The sequence below is a fragment of the Aotus nancymaae genome, unplaced genomic scaffold, assembly GCF_030222135.1.
Source record: "Aotus nancymaae isolate 86718 unplaced genomic scaffold, 86718_ANA_hifiasm-v0.15.2.pri h1tg000028l, whole genome shotgun sequence".
Classification (NCBI taxonomy): Eukaryota; Metazoa; Chordata; class Mammalia; order Primates; family Aotidae; genus Aotus; species Aotus nancymaae.
In genome coordinates this window covers 8,040,992-8,067,751 of record NW_026988441.1, presented here as the reverse complement: position 1 = coordinate 8,067,751, position 26,760 = coordinate 8,040,992, and the positions used below count along the sequence as shown (strand labels likewise).

Below are 26,760 nucleotides of genomic sequence, written 5' to 3'. Positions count from 1 at the left end.
TTCTAACTGCACAGGGAAGAAATACTGTCACTGCTGGTGCATGGAGGGGCCAGGGACAGAAACAAATCCCCCCGGGAAAGGACGACAGGTCTAGGAAGCACAGGTCCCAAAGGCTGTTGCCCATAGGGTCTCACTCTGTTGCCCGGGCTGGAGCACAGCAGCACAATCACGGCTCACTGCAGCCTCGCCACATGGGCTCAGGTGATCCTTCCACAACTAGGACTACAGGCCCACATCACCAAGCCAGATAATATGTTTTTGAAATTTTTTGTTGAGACAGCATCTCACTACATTGCCCAAGGTGGTCTGAAACTCCTGGGTTCAAGTGATCTTCCCACCTTGGCCTCCCAAAGTGCTGGGATTATAGGCATGAACCACCAAGACTGGTCACTTCCTGAATTTAAAGAAAATCCTTTTGCCCGTTTCTCTTCCTCCTAGCACCTGGATGTGATGCCAGGAGGCACAGCAGCCATCATGTAACCATGAGGACAAAAGTCACTTTTTTTTTTTTTGAGATGAAGTTTTACTCTTGTCGCCCAGGCTGGAATGGAATGGTGTGATCTTGGCTCACTGCAACCTCTGCCTCCTGGGTTCAAGCAATTCTCCTGCCTCAGTCTCCCAAGTAAGTGAGACTACAGGCATGCGCCACCACACCCAACTAATTCTGTATTTTTAGTAGTGACAGGGTTTCTCCATGTTATTCAGGCTGGTCTAGAACTCCTGACCTCAAGTGATCCGCAAGCCTCAGCCTCCCAAAGTGCTGGGATTACAGGTCTGAGCCACCATGCCCAACCAAAAGCCACAGGTTTAAAGATGGCAGAATAGTAAGCAGGAAGGAGCCTAGGTCCCCAGGGTGCCCCTGACCACTGCACTTCCAGGTACAGCCCACCCAGCTCTAGAGTCCTGAGAAACAAATGTCTATGTGTTGAAGCCAATAGAGTTAAGGTTTCCTTTATTTCCAGCTGAACACAATCAACAACACAACACCTGGGTGAAATCCAGAATTGTGTTTTCCATCCCTCATCATTTAGTCCTCAGGAATCACTCACCATCACTGTGAACTGAAGACTGCAGCTGATCCATCCCCCTAACTCTTAGAAATGCCTATTCTCTCTCTCTCTTTTTTTTTTGAGACAGTTTTGCTCTCGTCACCCAGGCTGGAGTACAATGGCATCATTTTGGCTCACTGCAACCTCTGCCTCCCAGGTTCAAGTGATTCTCCTGCCTCAGCTTCCCAAGTAGCTGAGATTACAGGTGCCTGCCAGCACACCCAGCTAATTTTTGTATTTTTAGTAGAGATGAGGTTTCACCATGTTGGCCAGGATGGTCTCGAGCTCCTTACTTCAGGTGATCCACCCGTCTTGGCCTCCCAAAGTGCAGGGATTACAGGCGTGAGCCGCTGCACCCAGGCTTTCTTTTTTCTCACCACACAGGTTCTCACTCTGCCACCCAGGCTGAAGTGCAGTGGCGCAATCACAGATCATTGCTGCCTTGATCTCCCAGGCTCAAGAGATCCTCCTGCCTCAGCCTCCTTAGCAGCTGGGACTATAAGCGGACGCCACCACACTGGGATTTTTAAATTTTTTTTTAGAGATGGGGGTCTCATTATGTTGCCCAGAGTGTAGTCACTTGTTTTTGCCTATATGTATTTTATGTTTCTTAAAAGAAACCTCATCTCTACTAAAAATACAAAAATTAGCTGGGTGTGCCTATTCTCTCTCTCTCTTTTTTTTTGAGACAGTTTTGCTCTCGTCACCCGGTTTGTTTCCTCTCCAGGGCCTAAAGAAGATAAAGAATGTCCAAAGGTGAATGGCTGTAGATAAATATTCATGTTCTCAGCCTTGCTCACAGACTCCTGCTGACCTAGGCTGATTTTCAGATTTGTTATGTGTAATTGGGCAAATTCCATAATGCATAAGCTTGCCTTCTTGGCTATAAATATAAATAGATCTGGAGTAGGCCAGTCTATGAGTTGACTTAAATGAGGCATTCATTCATTCATTCAAAAAATACTTATTGTAACTAAATAAGAAATACTGGCCAGGCACAGTGGCTCAAACCTGTAATCCCAGTACTTCAGGAGGCCAACGCAGGTGGATCACCTGGAGTCAGGAGTTTGAGACCAGCCTGGCCAACATGGCGAAACCCTGTCTCCACTAAAAATACAAAAATCAGCCAGGTCTGGAGGCGTGAGTCTATAGTCCCAGCTACTCGGGAGGTTTAGGCATGAGAACTGTTTGATCCCAAGAGGCACAGGTTGCAGTGAGCTGAGTTCACGCCACTGCACTCCAGCCTGGGCAACAGAGTGAGACTCGATCTCAAAGGAAAAAAAAAAACTACTTAATACACAACATTATTTGTTTGAGGCATCTGTTTCTTCCCAAGACAGCTGCAGGGGTGCAGTGTGCCCTGAGCGTACATCCGCTAGTGCCTGTTGCTGCCTTAACACTGGGATAAGAAGCTGGCAGCTGAACTAACTCCGGGTTATTACACTTGTTTCCTTCAGAACTCTGGTCCATCTTCTGACATTGAACTCTGCTATGAAATCCAAGGTTAACCTCATCTTCCCCTCCTCTTCTATCTGGATGCTTTAATCATTCCCTCTGAAATCCTGAAGCTCAGTAACTTAACCAGGATAAGCGACATCTCTGCATTCACATCAACCTTCATCATTACATTTCAGGCTATATGGTTGAAAATTTTGGCCAAAAAATTCCCCTAAAACCAAAAACACTCATCTGGTTGTGGGTCCTCCTCATTCTGAAAAGTAACCAGAGTCTTTCAGGCCCCCAGGCAGCTCTCAGCACCAACAAGTGTCCACAAGGACAAGGACCACACAGTCACTCCCACCCACCCTACCACAGCTGCAGAATATTCTGGAAGCCCCGTGTCCTCTGGGAGCTGCTGGCCTCCTAGAGGCACCCAGGAGCTTTCAGCGCTCCTTACCCAGGTGCAGCGCCCTTCCACGAAGTACTTGCAGATGACTTTGCCTTTCTTGTCCGACTGCTGGTGGGGCTTGTCATGGTCACGACTCCGGTAGCTTCCACCACCACCGTCCTGCAGCAGACAGTGTGGATGTGAAGGGGGATGAAAGGGAAGGGTGGAGATGGGATCGAGGTTAATGAGAAGCATGGGAGAAGGGAATGAGGAATCTCTTAAGAACTCATAAGAGCATCGATGGGCAGGTTGCATCTAACACTGAGGCTGTGTGCGCATTTGAGCCCCATGGTTTGGGGTGTTGGTGCCTAGCTAGGAAAAGCTCTAGCGCCTGGAGCTGTTAGCCACTGAAGCCTCAAGTTCCACACACCTGTGGAGGAACATGTCCAACACACCTAGAGGTGGCAGCATGGGCCTCCCTGCAAAACCCTCCAGGCCTAACAGGATCGTTCATCTAGAACCTTCTGAACCTCAGAGATGTGTTAGGTATGGCTGCAGGGTGCAGGTGCTGCTAATGACATGGTTTGAAACACAGAGGGTCTCAGCAGCACGCATCTGTCCAGGATAACACTAGTTATCGCTGGTTATTCTGGTTAATGCTGGCCAGCCCTTTGGAGGGTGGCTGACGGCAGCAAGGGGACAGGATCAGCTTCACAGGACTCATTAAAGGGAAAAAAGGCTAAGAAGGGACCTTGGCCCAAACATCAGATCAGAGTGGAGTCAACTCACGCCCATGTCATCGTCATAGAAGTCTTCGTCATCGTTCATTCCACCCTTGTTCATCCCTCCTCGGCTGCCACCTCGGCCTCGGCCCCGGCCCATCCCTTTCCCTCGACCTCGGGAGCCCCTGCCACGGCCTCGACTTAGCCCTGTGGACGGAAGATGATGTACAACCTGCTGAACCTGACAATGTTAAATCCTGCTGAACCTGACCCCCTGCCCCCGCCCCGACTCAATTCCAACAGCTGCTGGAATCCCTGCCCCACCCAATGTGTCCCCTCCAGGATCCTGCCTACCTCGGCCACGGCCATCCTTAGAGCGGCGGTACTGGTTCAGCTCCTTAGAGTACTCGTCATAGTCATCATCTCCCATTGGCTCCTCACTCTCTCCATACTGGAATCCGCAGAGGAGGGCAGGACAGTGTTAGGTAGGGAACCATGAGCGCTGTCCCCACCTACACACTGCCCCTTTCTGAAGGATGGTGACCACCCAGGGCCCTCACACAGGAACCTGTCACCACACGGCCTGACGGCAGGTGGTCCCAATCCTTCCCCGCAGTCTTCACTCTGAAAACCCAACCCAACAGGTAAACCCAGCACAGCTTCTCCCTACATAACACATCGCTGTGTGGCTCCAAGAGGGAGTGGGCAGTGGGCCATGGACTGGTGTGGAAGGCCTGTTGGTAGGATCAGGTTGGCAGGTGCAGTGCACCCGCTACTCCTCCTCCTGGAAAGGGGCAGGGATAAAGGGCCACGTGCCTGGCTGGCCAGGCAAAAAAATGTCTCTAGAGGACTTTCAGGAAACTTGGCTCTAGTGACGGGATGTTTCTCACAGTACATCCTGTGATACCTTTTCTTTTTCTTTTTTTTTTTTTTTTTTTGAGACAGGGTTTCACAATATTGGCCAGGCTGGTCTTGAACTCCCAACCTTGTGATCCACCTGTCTCAGCCTCCCAAAGTGTTGGGATTACAGGTGTGAGCCACCGCACCTGGCCTTTTTTTCCTTCTTTTTTTAGAGATAGGGTTTCTCCATGTTGGCCAGGCGCTGGTCTCGAACTCCCAACCTCAGGTGATCCACCCGCCTCAGCCTCCCAAAGTGCTGGGATTACAGGCATGAGCCACTGCGCCCGCCCTTTTTTTTTTTTTTTTTTTGAGACTGAGTCTTGCTCTGTTGCCTAGGCTGGAGTGCAGAGGTGCAATTTCGGCTCACTGCAACCTCCGCCTCCCAGGTTGAAGTGATTCTCCTACCTCGGCCTCCCAAGTAGCTGGGATTACAGGCGTGTGCCACCATGCCTGGCTAATTTTTTTGTGTTTTTAGTAGAGAAGGGGTTTTACTATGTTAGCCAGGATGGTCTCGATCTCCTGACCTCGTGATCCGCCCACCTCAGCCTCCCAAAGTGCTAGGATTACAGGAATGAGCTACCACACCTGGCCAATATGATTTTTGCTTTAAACCACATGAAGGTTTTATCTATTCCAAAATGATAAACATTTTAAACACATATATCTGCCTTCCGAGGCTTTCTTTCATTCAGAAGGGCCATGTGTCTTCCTACCTTAGCCTCATAGCCTCTACCAGCACTACTTATGGCCCAGAGAACCCACCAGCCTCACCCTGACATCCCCAGGACCAGAGGAAACCTTACGTCCATCTCTTCCTCGTAGAAATCCTCTTCGTCCTCTGGGTGGTCTCCTCCCACGCCTCTGCCCCTGCCTCGGCTGCCTCTGCCCATGCCACGGCCTCGTGATCCTCCACGGTTTCCTCGGCCCCTGTAGCCCCGGCCCCGGCCTCGGCTGCCTGCATGGAGATTCAGACAGTGAGCCTCCAGTGGGAGCAGATGCCACCAGCAAGAAAGAAGACAACCCACTTTTTGCTCCTGAAGTCAATCACTTCAGCCTCCTCCTCTTCCTCTTCCAAGAAGCCTTCCCAGATGCCCCAGGCAGGCTACTGGACCCCTGGTTCTCTCAATGGGGGCCCTTCAGCACGCTGGACACATAACTGCTCCAGTCCTCACTCCACTTCCTCACAGGGACTTGTCTACTTAGAGCTGCACTGACCAATATGACAAACATCAGCCCACAGGCTAATGAGCACCTAACATGGCAGGTCCAAACTACAAAATGCTAGCCTTGAAGTTTAACAAGACTGGCCCTGTAGTTTGGACTTGTAATTTAGACAAGAGTCCAAAATATACACTGGACTCCAAAGACTTATTTAAAAAAAAAAAAAGGGGGCCAGGTGTAGTGGCTCACGCCTGTAATCCCAGCACTTTGAAAGGCTGAAGTGGGCGGATCATCTGAGGTCAGGAGTTCAAGACCAGCCTGGCCAACATGGTGAAACCCCATTTCTACTAAAAATACAAAAATTAGCAGGGCATCATGGCATGCGCCTGTAATCCCAGCTACTCAGGAAGCTCAGGTGGGATAACTGCTTGAACGCAGAGGCAGAGGTTGCAGAGTTGAGATTGCACCACTCTAGCTTGGGCAATAGAGGGAGATCCTGTCTCACAAAAAAAAAAAAAAAAAAGCAAGTGAGAAAGAATATAAAATATCTCATGTTGAAATAAGATTTAAAAAAATATATTAGGCTGAAAATAGATTATCAATATTAGTTTAGTTGGTTTCACTTTTTCCCTCACTTTAAAAAAAAAGTGGCCAAGTGCAGTGGCTCAATCCTATAATCTCAGCACCTTGGGAGGCACAGTTGGGCAGATCACTTGAGGACAGGAGTTCAAGACCAGCCTGGCCAACATAGCAAAACCCCATCTCGACTAGAAATACAAAAAATTAGGCCAGGCGCAGTGGCTCACACCTGTAATCCCAGCACTTTGGGAAGCTGAGGCAGGCAAACTGCCTTAACTCAGGAGTTTAAGACCAGACTAGGCAACATAGTGAAAGCCCAACTCTACTAAAAATAAAAAAGCCAGGCGTGGTGGCAAAGGCCTGTAATCCAAGCTACTGGGGAGGCTAAGGCATGAGAATCGCTTGAACCTGTGGGGTAGAGGTTGCAGAGGGCCAACATGGTGCCACAGCACTCCATCCTGAGTGACATAGTGAGACTATATCTCAAAAAAATAATAATAATAATAAATAAGCGGGACGTGGTGGTACATGCCTGTAATCCCAGCTACTTGCAGGAGTGAGGCATAAGAACCGCTTAAACCTGTGAGGCAGTGGGTGGAGGTTGCAGTGAGCCTAAATCATGTCACTGCACTGCAAAATGGGTGAAAGAATAAGACCCTGTCTCCCAATAAACAAAGAGTGATGGGGTCTCATTGGCTGGCCTCCAACTCCCGGGCTCAAGTGATTCTCCCATCTCTACCTCCCAAGTAGCTAGGACTATCCAGTGTCCTTTTCACTTTTTTTTTTTATTATTTTTTTTTTATTTTTGAGACGGAGTTTTGCTCTTGTTACCCAGGCTGGAGTGCAATGGCGCGATCCCGGCTCACCGCAACCTCCGCCTCCTGGGTTCAGGCAATTCTCCTGCCTCAGCCTCCTGAGTAGCTGGGATTACAGGCACGCGCCACCATGCCCAGCTAATTTTTTGTATTTTTAGTAGAGACGGGGTTTCACCATGTTGACCAGGGTGGTCTCGATCTCTTGACCTCGTGATCCACCCGCCTCGGCCTCCCAAAGTGCTGGGATTACAGGTGTGAGCCACCGCGCCCGGCCTCCTTTTCATTTTTTAAATGTGGCCACCAGAAAATGTAAACGACATGGTGGCTTGCATTCTATTTCTACCAGACAGCGCTGGTCTAGGATCTTCCCAAAGCACAAGGGCTGTCCCAGGAAGTTGTCCAAGAAAGACTGCTAGAAGAACGAATGAATGAGCAGCTATTCAAACAAGAATCTGGACCTCAGGCAGGGTTCACAAACCTGAGAACCCCTGCGCTGGAAGATTCCAGAAGCCACCCTCAGGCTGGATGGTCTTTCTGGCAGGAGATGGTTCAACGGTTCTTGTTACTGTTGGCCAGGCTGGTCTCGAACACCTGACTTTAGGTGAACTGCCTGCCTCAGCCTCCCAAAGTGCAAGGATTACAGGCATGAGCCACTGCACTGGCTGAGACAGTTCTAAGAGGCCAGTCAGGGTTACTATGTCTCTGGTGCTCAACCCTCCTTTACTTCCCAAAGGACGAAGGTTCAAGGTTCAGAGGTGTGGTAGTGGCAAGGACTGCAGTCACACCTTGTCAGATGATGGGGCTGGGAGAATGTGGGAGCACTGCTGAGGATGGGGCAGCCAGCTGTCGGTGACCCTGGCCCCAGTGAGAGAGAAACTGTCCCCTCTTCCCCCGCAGCTGACCAGGAAGTGATCCTTCAGGCACATTAGCCTTCTCCCTGCCTCAAACCAGCCTGGTATCTCCCCAACCACAGCTCAGCGGGTGATCTCTCCGGTCCTCTGTGCCATGCCCATGTAGGTCCTGGCCCTTCTTCATATACTTATCCCAACTCTAAGTGACCAGACTTGAGGCTCTGTGAGGCCAGGTTGCCCGGGTCAGCCCTGGTGGCTCCGATTCCCCAGAGGAGAAACTGCCAGGGTAAGGCTCACCTCGGCCGCGGCTGCTGCCCTCCTTGGCACGCCGGTATTGGTTCAGCTCTTTAGTGAAGTCGTCGTAGTCCTCCTTGCCCATGTCCTCCTCCTCGTCACCCTCGTATTCCCCGTACTGCTCGTTCTCGTAGTCTTCATACATGCCATAGCCCTTGCTGTCCATCTTGGAGTACGCCTTCTTGGGCAGGGGCGTGGCATGCGACGGGGGATACTGCTGATGGGACTGTGTCCCAGAGACAGGAGAGGAGGTGAGCCAGATTCCATGGCTACAGGTGCAGACTACCAAGATCCCCACCATTCCCTAAACTGACATGTCTGTCTGGGTGGGGCTACTGTCCCTGGGTTGCACTGCTGGTCCCCAGCCCCTCTGGGGACTGGTTTTTCATCCCAGGGAGTAGGGGAAGCAGTGGGCCCAGGTGTTTCTGTTCTTCATAAAGGGCCAGGGCTTGAAACAAAACAGAACCACAGACTCCCAATCCCTGAGGGAGAGGGAGGAGAAGGGAGCATTTCCTAGGGATGCAGAGCTAGCACACGGGGAGGGGCCTGGGAAGCAGGTGGGGGCTGCTTAGTGACAATGTTCCTAGGTCCCTGGAATTCAGTTAATGGCCTGCTTGGCAGCCAGGCTAGACAGCCGTCTCAAATGATGCTTTCCAAAGTGTGGTGATGCCAAGTCGTACTAGAAGAAGTTAAAGACATTCATAAAAATGGAACCAACTAAGACATCCTTCAACAGGTGAATGGATAACAAACTGGTATATCCAGACAATGGAGTAAAGGTGAATATATAACAATAAAGTGTGCATTGGGGAAAACCCAAAGAACTACACAACTCAGCCGGGCGCGGTGGCTCACGCCTGTAATCCCAGCACTTTGGGAGGCCGAGGCGGGTGGATCACGAGGTCAAGAGATCGAGACCATCTTGGTCAACAAGGTGAAACCCAGTCTCTACTAAAAATACAAAAAAATTAGCTGGGCACGGTGGCTCGGGCCCGTAATCCCAGCTACTCAGGAGGCTGAGGCAGAAGAATTGCCTGAACCCAGGAGGCGGAGGTTGTGGTGAGCCGAGATCATGCCATTGCACTCCAGTCTGGGTAACAAGAGCAAAACTCCGTCTCAAAAAAAAAAAAAAACTACACAACTCTAAGGAATAACAATGTATCGCCGGGCGCGATGGCTCACGCCTGTAATCCCAGCACTTTGGGAGGCCGAGGTAGGCAGATCACTTGAGCCTAAGAGTTTGAGACCAGCCTGGCCAACATGGCGAAACCCTACCTCTACCAAAAATACAAAAATCAGCCTTGGTGTGGTGGTATGCACGCACAGTTCTAGCTACTTAGGAGGCTGAGGCAGAAGGATCACCTGAGCCCAGGGAGCTCAAGGCTACAGTGAGCTGAGATCATACTCCAGCCTGAAAAACAGAGTGAGATCCCATCTCAATAAATAAATAAATAAATAAACAATAAAGTCTATTAATTTTAAAAATCCATATTATAGAAAAACAGGACAATGCAAAATACAGCTAGATATAGACACACATACAAGTACTTTAACAGATCTTTAAAATGCCTCCAGCTCTAGTTCAAAAAAACCATGTGGGCCGGGCGCGGTGGCTCAAGCCTGTAATCCCAGCACTTTGGGAGGCCAAGGCGGGTGGATCACGAGGTCAAGAGATCAAGACCATCCTGGTCAACACAGTGAAACCCCGTCTCTACTAAAAATACAAAAATTAGCTGGGCACGGTGGCACGTGCCTGTAATCCCAGCTACTCAGGAGGCTGAGGCAGGAGAATTGCCTGAACCCAGGAGGCGGAGGTTGCGGTGAGCCGAGATCATGCCATTGCACTCCAGCCTGGGTAACAAGAGCGAAACTCCGTCTCAAAAAAAAAAAAAAAAGACCATGTGATGTTCCCTCCATTTCCTGTGTCCCTCAGGTTTCAAGTCCAAACCTACACCAGTAGATCAATCTCAACTACAGTATTGGACAATGAATCATCTGTTGTGATGAATGCTGCTGACTCATGGGATACCTGAGACAGCTTTAAAGACCTACTAACTTTAGCTAGGTGCATGGCTCACACCTGTAATCCCAGCACTTTGGGAGGTCAAGGCGGGCAGATCACAAGGTCAGGAGATTGAGACCATCCTGGCCAACATGGTGACACCCCGTCTCTACCAAAAATACAAAAAAATAGCCGGGCATGGTGGCACATGCCTGTGGTCCCAGCTACTCGGGAGGCTGAGACGGAAGAATCGCTTGAACCCAGGATATGGAGGTTGCAGTGAGCTGAGATTGTACCACTGTACTGCAGCCTGGGTAACAGAGCAGGACTCCATCTCAATAAATAAATAAATAAATAAATCATTTCTCATCCAAACCTGGAGACCCATGTGCCAAGAAATACTGCGCAAAGTAATAAGATGATTTTCTTTTCTTTTATGGGATGTTCTGGGGGAATAAATGGTATACAAACTGAACAAATAGTTTAAATTGCTGCTTGAAATGAGAGCGACAATGGGTGAATATTAACCTATGCCTACTGACCACTGGAGAACATTTCATTATCTCGACAATTTCCCATAAATGGTCATTTCTGAACAGTGGAAGCCCACCAGGCATGACGTGAACCAGTCAGCATCTTTCTCTGAGACATAGAGAGCCTTGCCAAGGCCACACAGAGGAGACTCAAGAGCATGATGGAGGTCAGCTAGGGCCTGGGTTCAAATCTCAGCTTCTCTACTTCAGAGCAGTGCAAGCTTGTTGAAATTTCCTTTTCCTTTTGAGACAGGGTCTCACTCTGTCATTCAGGCTAGAGTGTAGTAGCCAGTCACAACTCACTACAACCTTGAACTTCTGGGCTCAAGGGATCTTCTCACCTCTGTCTCTTGAATAGCTGGGACTACAGGCACAGCTGGCTGATTGTTTGAAATTTTTTGTGGAAACAGGGGTCTCGCTTCGTTGCCCAGGCTGCCTTGTTGAAACGAAGTCTCGGTTTTCTCACTCATAAAACAGGGATTAAACTAATACCTAATGGCCCAGGACTGAAATCCACATAAAATGCCCAGAACACTGCCAAGCGCTCAAGAAACAAGCAGTTCGACTCCTCCCGGCCTCAGAGCTCAGCAGAGCACACCCGTCACTCACCGGCGCATACGGGGGGCTGTACTCTCTATACTTGCGGTGCCCTTTCTCACTGGGGCTGAAATCCGAGTCATCTGAGAAGTCAGAGAAGTCATCGCTAGAAGAAGCGTGGCGCTGTAACGATAGGGGAAGTAGACTCAGCGACCCTGCTGCAGGCGGGCCACTCGGACATAGTCAGCCTCGGGACAAGCTATGCTGGCATATGCCGCAGGGCTCTGCGCTTCACCAGAAACATCTCACCTGGGGCACTTAGTGGCAATAGAGCATAAGCTACCAACTCTTTTAAAAAAGGTCTTTATCCAATTTGAGATAAGCTAAGGCATTAAGAGTGCCCTCTGGGGCAGACAGCAAAAGCTCAGCTCCTGGGGCTCTGTCAGGCCCCATGCCAGGCAGTGGTGGCCCCGGTGAATCCCGGACCTACTTTGTGCTTGGACTTCCTCCTCTTCTTCGACCTTCTTTTCTCTTTCTCCCGCTCCTTCTTCCGTTTCCGCTTTAGTCTCCTGTGAGACTTCTCCTCATCCGAATCACTGTGATGCTTCTCCCCCTTTTCTTTCCGGCTTCTCTCAGGCCCTCCGGAGGTATCCTGGGTCTCCTCTGCCCCATCATCTTCCAACTCGCCTTCCTCCAACTCTCCATCTTCCCTACAAACCAACCCCAAAGCCACCATCAACACAGGGTTTGAGAGACCTCCTAGGGCTCTAGGCTGGTCAAGGCTGACAGGAACCGAGGGCTTGGCTGCTGTGAGCGAGGAGACCCTGGGAGGATGTGGGGGCCATGGCCTCTTGTTCCATCCCTTATCCTGCCCCAGAAAAACTATGCTTGCTCCAGTCTAACCTGGCTGGAGGAGGGGTAGGAGTTTAAGGGCATTACCACCAACACCAGGACACATCTACGCCAGATTTCCAAACAGGACTAGTGTTCTTAGAAGAAACCAACAAGGTGCTGAGGTCACGGAAGTAGGAAAAGCCCCTCTTGGGGATTCACAACGCTTCATGCTGCAGAACTTCCAGGAAGCCCCACAGTCCAGAAACCCACACAGTTCTACTGTAAGCACCTGAAGCAATTCTGCACCTGGCTTGACCACAGAAGTGCCTCTCCCAGGGAGCACAGACTCGCATCCCCTCCTTACCAGGCCCAGGATCCCCTGCTGGGCCCTGGACCTGTGAGCTGGGCGTCAGCGCCACTTGAGGCTGAGGGTGGTGGCTGTGCACTGTACAGAGGGCTGTGGTTCTGAAACAGGGGCTAACTGGGCCCACCTGCAGGCAGGCCTCGTCTGTGGCCTGAGAACCCGTAAATTACTTTATTACAAAAGCCCCATGAGAACCGCTAGAAACAGGCTCTGAGTCCCAGGTCACCAAGTCTGACCCACTCTTGTCAGTCCCACACCTCTGGGCTGGAGGCAGGCAGACACTGAGCAGCTGGAGGATGGGGATGGGTCCCAGGCGGGCCTCATGACCACACTGGTCCGAGTTTCTCTCCCTCCTCTGACTCACCTCCAGGTACCGGGAACCCCTTCTGGCTCCCCATCCTATATTCTTTCCACTCCCCCAGGTCACCCCAACCCCAAGGACTTTAAACGTGACAGACCCTGCCCAGTGGACATCCTGCATATGTCAATATCTATGGGCTGGGGTAGGGGGAGGGAATGGGTTCAGGAGGGGGCAGCTGGAAAAAGAATCCAGTTTTTGAGCCAAACCCACAGACACAGTGCTCACAAGTACAGGAGTTGGTAAAGGAAAAACAATTTTTTTGAAAAATTTTAAAAAGTTTTCCAAGTTCCCCATGAATGACCATAAAAAGGCTTGCGTGAGAGCATCCAACTCCTTCCATCTCAATTAATTAACTAGGACACAAAGAGAGGTGATGTGAGGAGAAAACATCATGAGGCCAGGCCCCAAAAGGCTAACCACAAACGGAGCTGATCTGGGCGGAAAGGCCTGAAGCTGTCAGGCGGAAGCCAGTGCACTAGGGCGCTTGCCTGCAGGTTCCGGTGCACACGGCAGGCAGACTCCTCCCAGGAGCCTCCACTGTCCTTTCACTCCTGTCTCTCCCTTTGTCTGCCTCCAGGCTGCTACCCAAACATCAAGGAACTTCTCAAGAGGGGCTTTTTCTGTGAACTCTCATTCCCAATTCAAAAGGGATAGGTTCTACTTCAAACCCAAGTGGCCCAGCCCCACGGATACCCCACGGATACCCCTCGGCAGAGGTCAAGGGCAGCTCTCGAAACAGAACGTAGGGCACAAAACTTTCTGCTGCTTCAAAGGCAACAACACAGAGAGGTGACCTGACCCATGTGTGCCTCGTGTTGCTTCGCCAACTAGCAAACTTGGCACGGGGTGGAGACGCAGGCCGCAGTCCTGAGAAGGGAGGCGCCTTCCAGCTGGGGTGCGGCCCACAGAAACCAAGTGTGGGGCACAGCCCTCACTGGATGCCTCACCCACACCAAAAGGGCCACCAGACTGGGGAAACTGGTTTTGTCCCAAGGGAGAAGCTGTTACTCAGTGACAGGGCAAACTTCCCACAGCCAGGGAGCTGCGCAGACACTGGGAGGTGGCGCCCTGATGGGAACACTGGGGGCAGGCCAGGGCCATACCTCAAGAGAAACACAGGGAGAGACAAATAGACAGACTGAGCGGGAGAAGTCCCAGGACAGACTGGAGGTGTACAGGCCGCAGTTCCACAAAGAAAAGCTAAGAGCGACATCACTCTCAACACTTAAGCCTAGAAGGGATAAAGCTGAGAGGGACACGATCACCACCCAGGCCACTAATATTTTAAATGCCAAATTTGTACCAGGTTGTTTGACTACCTCCTTTTCTGCACTGTCCTTGTAGGAAAAAGATACAAGTGACAAGAAACTTGGTCCATAAGGCAGGTGCATGATCATAAGGGCTGTGTCAGCTAAGCCAGAGCAGATGGCGGCCTCGGCACGCCCTCTCCCCTATGTCCAATGCAATGGTACGGCAGGCGACAGTCTTGCCCAGGATCAGCTAAAGACTCCTTCCTTGTCCCAATGCCACCTGCTGGCTTAGATGAAGGTACAGGCTACCCTACATCTAAACACCTGGGGGCAGAGGACAAAAGACCATCCAAGGAACTCCAAGCGCCTTAACCATCATCCAGAATGATTCTAGAAAGGACTCACTTTGTAAATGGGAGCTAAAAAGAAAATAAAAAATAAAGGACTCACCCAGGTAGAGAAGTATAGCATTCAAATCCACCCCACAAAGACCTGAGCCAAAGAGGGATTCTGCAAATTATCGATATTAACAGCTCCAGACATGTCTGGGCTGAAAGAGAATCAACCATACAACTTTTCACAAAACAGGCTGTGACTACTTGAAATTTTGTTTCTCTAGAGTTGAGAGGCAGAGAAATAGAGGATTTTTTGTTGTTAAATTGCTACTGGTTGATGAAGGGGCACTGAGATGGTAACAATGAACAGATCGCTGCACTTTCAGTGCCATCTGGCCATGTCATGCCCTCAAGCCCCTCCGAGTCCTAGGCTAACCTCTGCCAATGGTCACCTCAGGGGGTGGCCCCTCATGACACTTGAGGTGCCCTCCCAGCTAAACATCCTGCGTGAATACGAGGTCTTAACTATATTCTTCGGACTCTGTTCAACAGAAATCAAAAAGAAAGGAAGGAAATCAAGCCAACTGGGAATCCTGTGGGCCACCGGCGCGACGGCACAAAGGCGGTCTCCACAAAACAGCAACCAGGTTTCAGCGCTGCCACTTAACAAACGCCAGCAAAATCCGTGTCAGAGTGGGATTAAATACCGAGGGAACACGCTTAATAGACCGCGACATAATCCCCCAAGAAACGTTGGGGAAGCCCCACTGCGCTAATCTTTTCAATCTAGACCTGCCAAACTCTCTTGAGACAATCAAGCAGGAGAAAAGCCTGCCGGAGCAGCCCGTGCAGGGATGCTCTATTCCCAGAGCCTGGATTGGCAATGCCTGGCTTGGCTGCACTCGATCTGCTGCCAGGGCCCTCAGGGACAGGAAAGCAACCACCCTGAGAGATGACTTGGAACTAGCCCCCAAGAGGAAATGGGAAGAGGCCACACCTTGCCTCCGGGACAAAGCTCTAAGGCATTTCAGTTTCCATGTTCAGAGCTGGCTGCTCCTCCCACTGGGTCAAAGAACAGATCTGGATGCCCACTTTAAGGAACAGGCCGACTCTATAGGGTCCACAAGCATGCTGGGTTCAGCACACACCATGGGCTTGGCAAAAACAGCACTTAGTAAAGATACTTCATGTCTAAGCTGTTGTGGGGGCTCATGCCTGTAATCCCAGCACTTCAGGAGGCCAAAGCAGGCAGATCACTTGAGGTCAGGAGTTCGAGACCAACCTGGCCAATATGGTGAAACATTGTCTCTACCAGTAATACAAAAATTAGCTGGGCTCGATTGTGGGCACCTGTAATTCCAGCTTCAGGAGGCTGAAGTACAAGAACTTGAAAGTGGGAGGCGGAGATTCCAGTGACCTGAGATCATGCTATTGCACTCCAGCCTGGGAGACAGAGTGAAACTGTGTCTTAAAAAAACAAAACAAACAAACAAAGAAAATATAATCCCAGCACTTTGGGAGGCTAAGGCAGGCGAATCACCTGAGGTCAGGAGTTCGAGACAAGCCTCGCCAACATGGCGAAACTCCGTCTCTATTAAAAATGTAAAAACTAGCCCAGTGAGGTGGAAGGCAACTGTAATCCCATCTACTCAAGAGCGTGAGGCAGGAGAATCTCTTGAACCTGGGAGGCGGAGGTTGCAGTGAGCCGAGATCACACCACTGCTCTCTAGCCTGGGCAACGGAGTGACTCGGTCTCAAAAAAAAAAAAAAAAAAAATTCATGTCCAAAGTAGACATAACATTTCAAAGTAGATATTTCATATTGTCTCACCCAGCAGCCTACAGATCTGGGCATCATGCTTCTTTCAGCAGACCAAGTAACACAACTAGCTCCACCTCTTCTCTCGAGCATGCTTGGTCTGTAACCCAAGTCTTGCTTTTCTAATCTACTGAATGGGATAACAACAGCACCTATCTCAAGGGCTGTGAAGACTAAGAGTTAATAGGAATAAAGCCCTTGACACATGAGGGACTGGCACAAAGGAAGGAGCAGCTGTTGGTTGTAAGAACCAGTTAGCATGAGGGCACCTCTCCATGGAAAACCCTAACTAGATGGAATGCTAGCTGGGAAGTGTGTTCTCTTTAAGAAAGCGACAGCCAGCTCTCCCTGACGGACACTGCTGACTGGGCCAACAAGTTCTTGTTTTACTTGGTGCCAACCACGCATGCAGTATGTTTTCCCAACCCAGTTTTGTCCTGTTGACAAAACTGACAAAAGCGACGTCTCCCCTTCCTCAGCTCTAATCTAGGCAGTACCAGAAGCCACCAAGTGGCTATCAAGAGAAAAAGGCTTAGGGAGAGCTAAACCCGGGGGAAAAAACAAAGGCCTCTTACAGAAATGAAGTTTGGCAACATGGCAGCTCTCTAGGCAAGAGGGTTGGAAGAAAGCTGAAAGGGGCCTGGGATTTGTGGATTGACCTGGTTTACAAGGGGTTAAAAAAAAAAGCAAAGTACAACAAAAAAGATGGAAACTCATGGGAACAGTGGCGGTTACCTTAAGATCATGAGAGCCCTCGATAAGAGGCGGCTAGGTTAATGTGAAGGTCAGGGTTATGATCATTAACTGCCCAGACTTCAACAAATTGCCTGGGTAGGCTCTGAATGACCCATTAACTAGGGACAAAATTACGAAAATTACAAGGAGGTGCCGCCTCTTCAAATGTTTAACAACCGGCCTAACTGCAGAAGTCCAGGATCCCCAAGTCCGATTCTGCGGTACAGTCGTTTACTAGAAGTGAAGGCGCAGGGCCTTTGCTTTAGAAATTCGGCTCAGTGCTCATGCCTAAGAAAGGACCCCGAGACCTTCCCTTGGTTAGGATGGAGTGAAGCAGCCACAGGGGAAACCTCATTGAGGGATTTTCAGAGCCAGGAAATTCTTGAAATAAACCTCTGGGTCTTGCACATGCTTTTCAGTGTTGTTACTATCTAGGTTCATCAACCAGAAATCAAGAACAACTGCGCTCTGTGTCTCCTTTTCCTCAACATTCTCAGATGTCATCATAGCGTGCTCTGTGACGTCATGCCACATGGTAACGCGCTCACACCAAGGCAACCACCCAAGTGGGAGGCACAAAACTGGCGAAGAGAAGTCCAGCCATCAGCACCTGTACCCTGTTCCCACACCTCTCACTTCAATGTAAGACAGTCTACCCACTGCTGGCATCCAGATACGAACACACCTACTGGTGGATGTGACTGTAGGAGAAATTGGAGCCATCTGAACCCAGACTGGGTATTTGAGATGTTAATTGTTAATTTTGTTAGGAATGAGTTTCATAGTAAGGTTTTTTGTTTTGTTTAGAGACGGAGTCTTTACTCTGTCACCAAGGCTGGAGTGCAGTGATGTGATTTCGGTTCACTGAAACCTCCACCTCCTGGGTTCAAGTGATTCTCATTCATCAGCCTCCCGAGTAGCTGGGATTACAGGCACCTGCCACCACACCCAGCTAATTTTTGTATTCTTTGTAGAAACAGGATTTCACCATGTTGGTCAGGCTGGTCTTGGTCTCTAACTCCTGAGCTCAGGTGCTCCACCTGCCTTGGCCTCTCAAAGTGCTGGGACTGCAGGCATGAGCCATCGCGCTCGGCCTAAAATGAGGTTTTAAAAAACCCTCAAGTTAGAGATTCATAATGAAGAATCTACAGGTGTAGGGCAGGCACAGTGGCTCATTCCTATAATCCCAGCACTTTGGGAGGCCAAGGCAGACGGATCACTAAAGCCCAGGAGTTTGAGACCAGCCTGGGCAACATGGGGAAGCCCCTTCTCTGTTTTTTAATTTTTTTTTATTTTTTTATTTCTTGAGACAGAGTCTTGCTCTGTCATCAGGTTGGAGTACAGTGGCACCATCTACAACCTCCACCTCCATGTTCAAGCAATTCTCTGCCTCAGCCTCCCAAGTAGCTGGGATTACAGGCACCCGCCACCATGCCCAGCTAGGGAAGCCCCTTCTCTACAAAAAATACAACAATTAGCTTGGCGGCATGCGCCTGTAGTCCCAGCTACTCTGGCAGCTAAGGTGAGAGGACCGACTGTGCCAGGAGGTGGAGGCTGCAGTGAGCTATGACTGCACCACTGCACTCCAGCCTCGGCAACACAGTGAGACCCTGTCAGATTGCTTGAGCCCAGGAGTTAGAGACCAGCCTGGGCAACACAGTGAGACCCCATCTCTACAAATAATTTAGAGACAGGGTCTATGTTGCCCAGGCTGGTCTTGAACTCCTGGACTAAAGCGATCCTCCTGCCTTGGCCTCCCAAAGTTCTGGGATTAGAGGCATGAGTCATTGTACCCAGCCCCTCTACAAATAATTTTTTAAAAACATTTTTTTCCATAATAGAAAGAAAGAAATTCCAAGTGGGACAACTCAGCAACCTGAGGAGAGGCTGCAAGGTCCCCAAGCAGTTATTTAATAATTTCCCAGCAGAGAGCTGGAATCCGGGCTTGGAGGCCTTCACAAACTCCTCACCAAGGCCTACACTGAGGCTCAGAAACAGGAAGGAATTTGCGCATGGGGTCACAGCACGAAGAAGCAGAACTAGAAACTAAGTCCACTACTTTCCAACGCAAAGACCAGCTCTTAACCTCTACCCTTATGACAACTACAAATTATGTCAGTCGAAAAGATGGATTTGCTAAACAAGTCAACTGACAAAACAACACCCACCCTGAAATTTATAATCGAGTGGCGAAAAATAAGATATACATACATAAAACAGACTTCACGAATCAGTATTCCAAGAAACGCCAGAATGAGGTACCAAGACTCTGGGCAAATTCCTTAAACACTCTGCGCCCTGGTTTCCTTAACTGTGCAGCAGAGGCAATCACGGAGTCCCCCGGGATGGTGTCATGGGAGAATCCCATGAGGCCATGTAACGCAAGCACTTAGCAGGAATCTCACCCAGAATAAACGCTTAGGAGTAAAACCTACCCAAAGGAAGAGACATAAGGCCAATATAGTCCTTCCAATATCAAATGAAGGGAATGGTAGCATTTCAAAAATCTGACCAAAGACATCCGGATAGAGCATCAGAGGCTCACGGAAAGACTGAAGGAATTCTGGCCAAAAAAAAAAAAAAAAAAAAAAGGACTCATCCCAACACAAAGAGAAAGAAATACAAATCCCAGGAAGTGAAATTCCAAAGTCCCCTAACATGAAAGGAATGCCTTCGCCCGCAAGTGTGTTGCGTCCACTCTGGGGTTTGTCCAACCACGCAAACCTCTTAGGCAGAACATTTCTGTAGAGCTTCAAACAGGCTGACCATGAAAAAACTCAGCTGGCTAGAGGAAGCTTGTGGAGACAAAGATGCCATTTTCTTTGCCTGAGTAGCTATTCTTCCACTCCTATGAGCTCTGAATACTTGCATTCTTGAGCAAAGGTATCTATCCCTCAGATCCAAGTTACTCCTGGCAGATGAACCTCTGGAATTTGCTTCTCAGCAATGAAGAGTTTTCTAACCACCTTCTGATGCCAACTAAGCTTCAGATGGCTTAAAGCTGCAAATATCATGGTTTTCATCTAAGGAGGACCGATTTCTATTACCCCAGAGGAGAAAACCTAATCATTTAACTTATGAACTAAGACTTCTCCTTATTTATAATTTTTTATTTTTACTTCCTTGATACAAGGTCTTGCTCTGTCACGCAGGCTGGAGTGCAGTGGTGCGATCATGGCTCACTGTAGCCTTGACGTCCTGGGCTCAAACAATCCTCCCAACTTAGCCTCCCAAGTAGATAGGACTACAAGCATGTGCCACCATGCCCAGCTAATTTCTGTTATTTTTTTGTAGAGATGGGGTTTCAGGCTGGGCGCGGTGGCTCATGCCTGTAATCTCAGCACTTTGGGAGGACAAGGCAAGCAGATCACTTGAGATCAGGAACTCAAGACCAGCCTGGCCAACATGGTAAAACCCCATCTCCACTAAAAATACAAAAACTAGCCCAGTGTGATGGCATGCACCTGTGGTCCCAGCTACTCAGGAGGCTGAGGCAGGAGAATCACTGGAACCCAGGAGGTAGAGGTTGCAGTGAGCAGAGATTGTGCCATTGCACTCCGGCCTGGCAACAGAGTAAGACTGTCTCAAAAAAACAACAGTAATAATTTTTTATGAAGAACTGCAATTATCTGTATACAACCTGTTTGTTAATTTCTAGTCACTTGTGAGTTCCTTAAGGGCAGACAAGGATTAGGTTTACAGTCCAAGTTTCCAAGGGCCCAGAACAGGACCAGGTACAGAATGGGTGCATGCTCAGTGCATACTCTACATAAAGTATCAATCTCAGCTCTCTTACCCTTTCGCTCAATTTCATCAACAGAAACAATAGCAAATTTCCAAGACACCTTTTTCAGCAACCTGTATCACTTAAAACTTTGACACAAACTCATTCAAGTGTTTATCAAGGGATTCCAAGGAAGCCTGAAAGTGATGGATGCACAGAATGAGCAGAAGAGACAGGTCCTGCCTCGGATGCAGCCTGCCTGTGTGGCCCAAGGGTTTCAGTTACCGTGACTGCTCTCATTCCCTGTGGAGTGGCAGGGCCTGCCTGGAATCCCAAGGAAACCTAAGCCCTGGTGTCTGTTAGGAAAATGAGGAGGGCAATAATCCAAGCCACCTGCAATGGACTTTTAGCCAAGTGACACTAGTGTCTGGGCCCAGCTCCCTCGGTGAGGCCATAGCAGGGATGTGATGGCCGTGATCCACTTCCACACGGGCCTCAAGAAGTCTCCAGTTACTTCTAATGAATGAAAATCCCTTGCATTTAAGGGTTCAAAGCCTAGGCTTGGGCCTCTACGTTTACTGGAAGGAGTGGAACGCAGGGAGGATGGAGCCACAGTGGACTGAGGAGGGGGTCTCGAGGGCCAACTTTAAATGGAATACCTATATTCCCTCCTCATTCCCTCCTATCACAAAAATAATGACAATGGTTGCTGTGCAGGTAGACAGTGCATAGCATAGCACATGGTGGCAACTTTCTACTCAACCCTGCTGCTGTAGTGCAGAAGCAGCCACTGATGATCTAAATGAATGAATATGGCTGTGTGCCAATAAACTTTACCTACTGGCCAGGCCCAGAGGCTCACGCCTATAATCCCAGCACTCTGGGAGGCCGAGGAGGGCGGATCAATTGAGGTCAGGACTTTAAGACCTGCCTGGCCAACATGGTAAAACCTCATCTCTACTAAAAATACAAAAATTAGCTGGGCATGGTGTCGCAAGCCTGTAATCCTGGCTACTTGGGAGCTTGAGGCAGAAGAATTGCTTGAACCAGGAGGCGGAGGTTGCAATGAGCTGAGATCCCACCACTGCAATCCAGCCTGGGTGACAGAGCAAGACTCTAGTCTTAAAACAAAACAAACAAAAACTTTACCTACAAAAACAGGATGGGTGGGCTGGCTTTGACCCGAGAATCACAGTTTGCCAACCCCTAGCCTGGATGCAAAAGCTTTCATACTTTTTGACATTGACCCACATCTGCTTCTTTGCATTTCTCCCAAACAAAACTTCCAGAAGCCACATTTAAATGCATTCTGCTTTTTCTCTCCTCTTCTATTACCTTGGTTTTCCAATGCAGGAGAAAAAAAATCAATAATGGGACTTCATATCCCACTAGTGACTATGCCCTGCAGTCTGAAAAATACCACACCAGATCCAGCACAGCATAATGGTATGTACAGAGATGAGGTCCGGGTACAAGCCGCCCGGGGGGGTTCTAACTCTGCCTGCAGCATACACTTGCTTTGTGACCTGGGACAACTGACTTTGCCTCTCTGTTTCAGGTTCTCCTCGAAGGGCAGAGGTAAAGGTTAAATGAGCTAATGCATGAGAAGCACTCAGAAGGGCCCTGGCAGGTAATCACTGACCTTCAGGTCAACTGTGCACCAATGGCACTATCACCCGTTTGGAAGACAAAGACACTGACTTAGGAGATGAACTCAAGACTCACATCCAGTTTGTCTGACTCCCCCAACCATAGCTGTCCACCACCCATCACTCTCCACCATCTAACAGCAGAGGGCCACTCCCGTGTGGAGAAAACACAGCAGTACCCAGGCCAGACATGGTGGCTTATACCTGAAATCCCAGCGCTATGAGAGGCTGAGGTGGAAGGATCATTGAAGCCAACAGTTCAAGGCTGCACTGAGCTATTAATACTATGATTGTGCCACTGCATTCCAGCCTGGGTGACAGAGCAAAACCCTGTCTCAATAAAAGAGAAAAAGCAAAAAAGCTTTTGGCTCTGGAGTTCACTCTGTCCTTTCTGGGACCACTGATAGGCATGACCGGGAACTTGAAGGGCCTGCCTGTGATCTAGTCACTGAGCCTAACCCTCAAATTAATTTTTAAGGCATCTGCTTTTTAAGTGGGTATTAGTGAGCTGCAGTAGCAGCAGCAACCCTTTATCATGGCCAGAAACTGCAGAAGGTAGGTCAGACACCCAGGAAGGGAATACAAGGCCTGGTAAAGGCAGTAACAACCCTTGCCCAATTCTAAATAAAGTCTTCAGGAGAGAAGCGTTCTTTAAACACTCAGAAAACTTTTCTGCTCTAAGAAAAGCCCAGGAGGAGCTTACTGAATGAACAAAACCTTAACTGACTTGGCCAGATCCCAAAGGAATGAAGAATCCTAGAGCTGGATGAAACCTTGCTCATTCCTCTCTGGAGAGAGTAAAGGACTTGCCCAGGGAAACTGCCTAGTTCGCAGTGGTGTGAGACTCCAGATCCCCAGCTTCCCAGTTCTCAGAAGCCCTACCAAGACTGCAGCACTGACTCAGGTTCTAATTGCAAAAGACCAACGCAGGAGGTACAGTCAGCATAAGCTCCAGACAGTATGACCATTTGAGCATCTATAAAAAGACACTGAGCAAGTAGGAAATGTCTTAAGATGGCTTCCACTTGCTATCAACCCCAGGGCTCCCTGAGATTAAATAAGCTGACCAGAACCCTACGAGGTAAAAGATAAATGCACTTCCTTCAAAAATAGGTTATTCTTACTTCTCTTTACACACCAACTGTAAAAGTTCTGTTTTGAATTTTTCTCCAGTAGGGAAAGCAGGAAGACTCACTGAATGCTGGCATTGTGTGGGTGTCCCCAAATGCACCCATCTGACCACAAGGACGCTGAGAAGTGGGCATTTTATACTTGATGCCTATTGCACATGGCCGGGAGGAGCCAGGCCTGAACAGTTTTATCTGGCTCCAAAGTCCACAGTCTTCCTCCACATCCTGTTGCCACCTCCGACATTCAAAAGGATGTCACCACTTGCCTGACAAACAGGGCCCTGAGTCACCTATTCACACAGATGCAAAATGGCAAGAAAAAAAATACAAGTGAAAGATCCTTCATGTAGACCAGTTTGGCCGGACACAGCAAACTATGCTCCGAGCAAATAATCCTAAATTCCATTAAGAAAAAAAGTAACAGGACAGAACTAAACCTAGCACCAACCAAGAGGCCGTTATCTTCATTTCTGCCAACAACTACTAAGAGTCACCCCAAGGGGTGATGTGCCTGAAATCGATTTAAAAACTGCCCATCTCACCTCACTACATCACCAGCAAAATGGCACACAATGTCTTCAAGACTGCATCTGTATTAACCACTAAAAGCAAACGCCTTCCCAGCAAAGACTAGGCCAAGACATTGGGAAAGTCAAACCCATCAAGTTTGGCTCCCCCTGAACAATCTCATTTTTACCTTAACTTATCCCCATGAACTTGACATGCCACCCAGACAAACTGGCAGCTTTTCCATCCTATTAGGTTTTAATTATGAAACTGGCTTCAAACCATGTATTTGGACAGGATCCCCTCCACCAATGAGGCTGCACCTACAGTCCCTGATCTGCTGAATAAATACCAATTGCCAGAAATCTCAGGAGTCATCCTTTTTTTCTTAGCTGTGCTGCCAAGGTACAGGTTAAGCGCCCTGCTCAATTCAGCTACTTTGCTTGCTATTCGAATGCTCTGTCACTCAACCTCTCGCGGATCGGACAAACAGTTGCTCTGGCCTAGAAGTACTATTTTTTTGGGGGGAGGGGCACCAAAATTAGGTTCTTTAGAATCTGGTTTGACTTGATAGCTATCCATGGAGACTTGGAAATAGTTTCATTAGCAATTTTCACCATAGAGGTATTTACTGTAACTAGATCTGACCTCTTACGGAGAGAGATGTTTCTAGAGGCCTGATAGCCATAAAAACATAACCAAAGGAAGTAAACGACTCTCAAACAGCCATTTCTTTCCCATCAGGGAAGACGATAAAAGATCTAAGAGTAAGAAGCAGAGGTGGAGGCATTGCTAAATAAATTACTAACCAGGCTCAATATGAAATTGCTCTACATTCAACTGTATGGAAACACAAGAGTCAAAACCATTCATCTTTAACTTGCCAGGCAGTGCACAGCCAGGTCCACAGGTACAAAACAATATTCCCTTGGGATCGGCCTTCCCGGCTTTGGAAAACCACAGCAGTGGCTTACTAAAATAGCTAGCTCTACTTAGAGAAAACTCTGGCTTATAAAGAATTCAAAACTTTAAACCTTCAGAGCAGAGCAAAATTGTACCTGGGGGAAGAGGACAGGCTGTGAATTACTCCTTTTGGGGAATCACATTTTTTCTTTTGAAGAGCAAATTTGGGGGGAATTAAAAAAAAAAGGGGTTTTATGGCCAGAACATCCATATTTTCATGGTCACAATGGACTGTTTCTACTAGGAGACTCTGAATTGCTTTCAAGTTAAATCTCTCACCCAGAGAAAATAAAAATGAAAAAGGTTATGTGTATAGTAAAATTTCTTAAATCAGGGATTCTGAGTGACACCCTTTTCTTTCTTTTTTGCAACATCCATTAATTTGATTTTTAATACTGGTACATCAGTTTAGGGGGGAAAAAAGGCAGTACTGTGACATTTCAAAAACAAAGATTCCAAAATACAGTTTTTGACTTAATTACTGGGACCTCTCGGTCTTAATGGAAGAGATTCCTTTGAGAACAGAAAACAATAAACCCTTGTGTTGATATGCCAGTGAGCTTTTTAAATGTTTGGGGAAACAGTTTCAAATTCATTGAATCACGGCTAAAAATTTCACTTAACAAAAGAAACCTCATTTCCTTAACGTTATTTAAAAAATCAATTTAAATAAGCAACTTAGTAGCCTTTGGAACTGGGTCCTCAGTCATCCAGTTTCTGTTCTCCAGTCCTGGAGAAGGAATTTTACAAAGGATGGGAAACTTCAAGTAAGTGCAATTCATTTTGGGCTGACCCAGTGCCCCGGATCAGGTGTTTGTTCGGTTCGTGCTTCAGACATTTTTTGCAGGATGCCGTAGAGTTTGGAGATTTCTTCCTCCCATAACTGATTTTACATCATCACTAGGATAACCACTCCACAGCAGTTGTGAACATATTAAGAGGAAGAAAACAAGTGGCCTACTGAATTGCAGTTTCCTCATCTACATGTGTGGGACCTTTTTTCCTTGTAAGAAGGGAAAAAAGGAAACGGGTCTTTTGGAGATGGCCAGGGTTCTCTCTCAAAGTATGCCAGGGATCAAAAGTGGGAGAGAGGGAAAATGCAACTTCAACGTGTTTTGTCTTTTAACGGAACTTATGCTTGTAAAACACATCAGAAGTACGGTGTTTGGTTCTGCAAGTCATTTCTGTTGCTGTTTTTTTCCTTGTTAACGTGTAGGATGGGGGGGACTGGGGGCTGGAGGAGGTGTTCCCTCCAACATGACTGGGCGTGTAACACGTTTGCATCAACTTTTCAGACATGTGCTTTCGAACAAAGGAGCAGTGGAGACAGGCAGAGATGGGGGCTTGACAGAGTTTACAGATTTTGTGCTTCAACAGTACTTTATAAATGACTTGCTCAATTTTAAGGTCCATCACCACAAGAGACATTGGAGTAAAACGAGAAAATTGGAGCTACTTGAACCAATCTTTTTTTTTGGGGGGGGAGGGGGGAAACCATTAAGTTGAATACATGTATCATAAATTCAGTAAGCTTGTCTCCTACAAATGGACTAGAAGTATCCACTTTCTTCAAAGATGAAGGCTGGAGACAAAGCAATGGATTGAAATGGAAAGAGGGACGCCAGAGTCTGAAAACATACGGGCCTTTTACATCGGTTTTTGTCATGTTACAGTAACATACTTTTTTTTTTTTTTTTAGAAAACTGTGTACGTCAAATTTAAAAAATTAAACACTGAAAGGATGTGCAAGTCTAAAAGGGCTCAACAGGGTTAGAATCCTGATTCGAACATATCAATTCACTCTCAAGCATCACTTTGG

General features: G+C 48.3%; 1 protein-coding gene across 5 annotated transcripts in view; it reads right to left on the bottom strand.

The window, feature by feature from the left end:
* Positions 1-26,760, bottom strand: part of ZC3H4 (zinc finger CCCH-type containing 4) — a 46,192-nt gene that overhangs the window by 17,416 nt on the left and 2,016 nt on the right. For all 5 annotated transcript variants that reach the window (XM_064381125.1, XM_064381128.1, XM_064381126.1 and 2 more), the window contains 7 exons: positions 11,762-11,981; positions 11,344-11,454; positions 8,203-8,425; positions 5,303-5,454; positions 3,954-4,050; positions 3,667-3,806; positions 2,947-3,057 (listed from right to left, as the gene is read on the bottom strand). In XM_064381125.1, coding sequence (XP_064237195.1) covers positions 2,947-3,057; positions 3,667-3,806; positions 3,954-4,050; positions 5,303-5,454; positions 8,203-8,425; positions 11,344-11,454; positions 11,762-11,981 — 1,054 coding nt within the window. The remainder of the gene's footprint in view (positions 1-2,946; positions 3,058-3,666; positions 3,807-3,953; positions 4,051-5,302; positions 5,455-8,202; positions 8,426-11,343; positions 11,455-11,761; positions 11,982-26,760) is intronic.